The sequence below is a fragment of the Aplysia californica genome, unplaced genomic scaffold, assembly GCF_000002075.1.
Source record: "Aplysia californica isolate F4 #8 unplaced genomic scaffold, AplCal3.0 scaffold00105, whole genome shotgun sequence".
In the NCBI taxonomy this organism is placed as follows: domain Eukaryota; kingdom Metazoa; phylum Mollusca; class Gastropoda; order Aplysiida; family Aplysiidae; genus Aplysia; species Aplysia californica.
This window is the reverse complement of record NW_004797375.1, coordinates 616,123-617,229: the sequence shown is the minus strand read 5'-3', so window position 1 is coordinate 617,229 and position 1,107 is coordinate 616,123. Positions and strand designations below refer to the sequence as shown.

At 40.1% G+C, this 1,107-nt stretch overlaps 1 protein-coding gene across 1 annotated transcript in view; it reads right to left on the bottom strand.

The window, feature by feature from the left end:
- Positions 1–885, bottom strand: part of LOC101849997 — a 7,730-nt gene extending 6,845 nt beyond the window's left edge. Inside the window, exon 1 of the mRNA XM_005095500.3 lies at positions 121–885. Coding sequence (XP_005095557.1) covers positions 121–303 — 183 coding nt within the window. The 5' untranslated portion in view covers positions 304–885. The remainder of the gene's footprint in view (positions 1–120) is intronic.
- Positions 886–1,107: the final 222 nt, after the last annotated feature.

Below are 1,107 nucleotides of genomic sequence, written 5' to 3'. Positions count from 1 at the left end.
TAGTAGTAGTAGTAGTAGTAGTAGTAGTAGTAGTAGTAGTAGTAGTAGTAGTAAAAATAATAAGAAAAATAATAATAAATAATAAAAGCTGAACCTCTTTGTTTAAAAGTTAATGATTACCTCTAAGTTCCTCAAGGTTGCTACCGACAGTTTCCGTCCGCGCCCAAGGCTTGGCTGCCTGACCTGTGCATAAGCGACCTGTGCCATGGTGCCCACACCGTCTGATGGGCTACTGCTGCACTCTGGTTTGGAAAGCCTGAGGCCCATAATATTTATAAATGTTTCTTTATCTCCTGCACGCATCTTGATAAGCAGACCAAACGCGTGGCCGTGGCGTCATAATGGTAGGTCTTGTGTCCTTGCAGCACTGGAGTGGGAGAGTAGATTACTCTGACGTGAAGTCTGAGAAAGCCTATGTGCCCTTTCTGTGTGCCCAAGACTGAAGGGAGGGAAGAGGGAAGGAGGTGTGGTTGTGATGTTTGATTAGATGCTTGAGTTTGGAGTCGTGCTGCCGCTTCTTCTTAACTTCTTTTTTCCCTGTGTATTCGTTGCTTGTTGGAAGATCAAGATTTTCCGTTCCTTGTGGAAAAATCTAGATTATGTTGTTTATTTCTAGTAAAATATAATGTCAGTATTTGTCAAGGAGTGTTTTGTTTCGACTTGGTAATTTTACTAGACAGGGCTACGTGGGTTACGATGTTCCGTATCTCCTTCTAGGTTTATTCCTTTTAATCTTCTTCTCAGATATCGGTGAAGTTTGATATCCACTTAGTTGTAATCCTTAGTCACGCAAAGGCTCCACTAGACTGATATGAGCACGGCGCTGTCAATTTTTATTTGTCGCTTTCCCGGATCATTCGAAGGAGTGTTGATGTTTTGGTGACTGGTACTGAAAGGATAGAAAGATAACATAATTATAGATTTCAGGGAGGGGATGGGGGTTGTTGTTGTTTTCTAATATGCATATTACCCAACATGTTGTACTGTAATTCAACATTAAGGCCATAGCATGACACATGTTACTTTTTTTATTATCTTCATACAATACAAACACAGGTGATATCTAATAGAAACAGGAAATTAACCAATGAGAACATTTAAGATGAA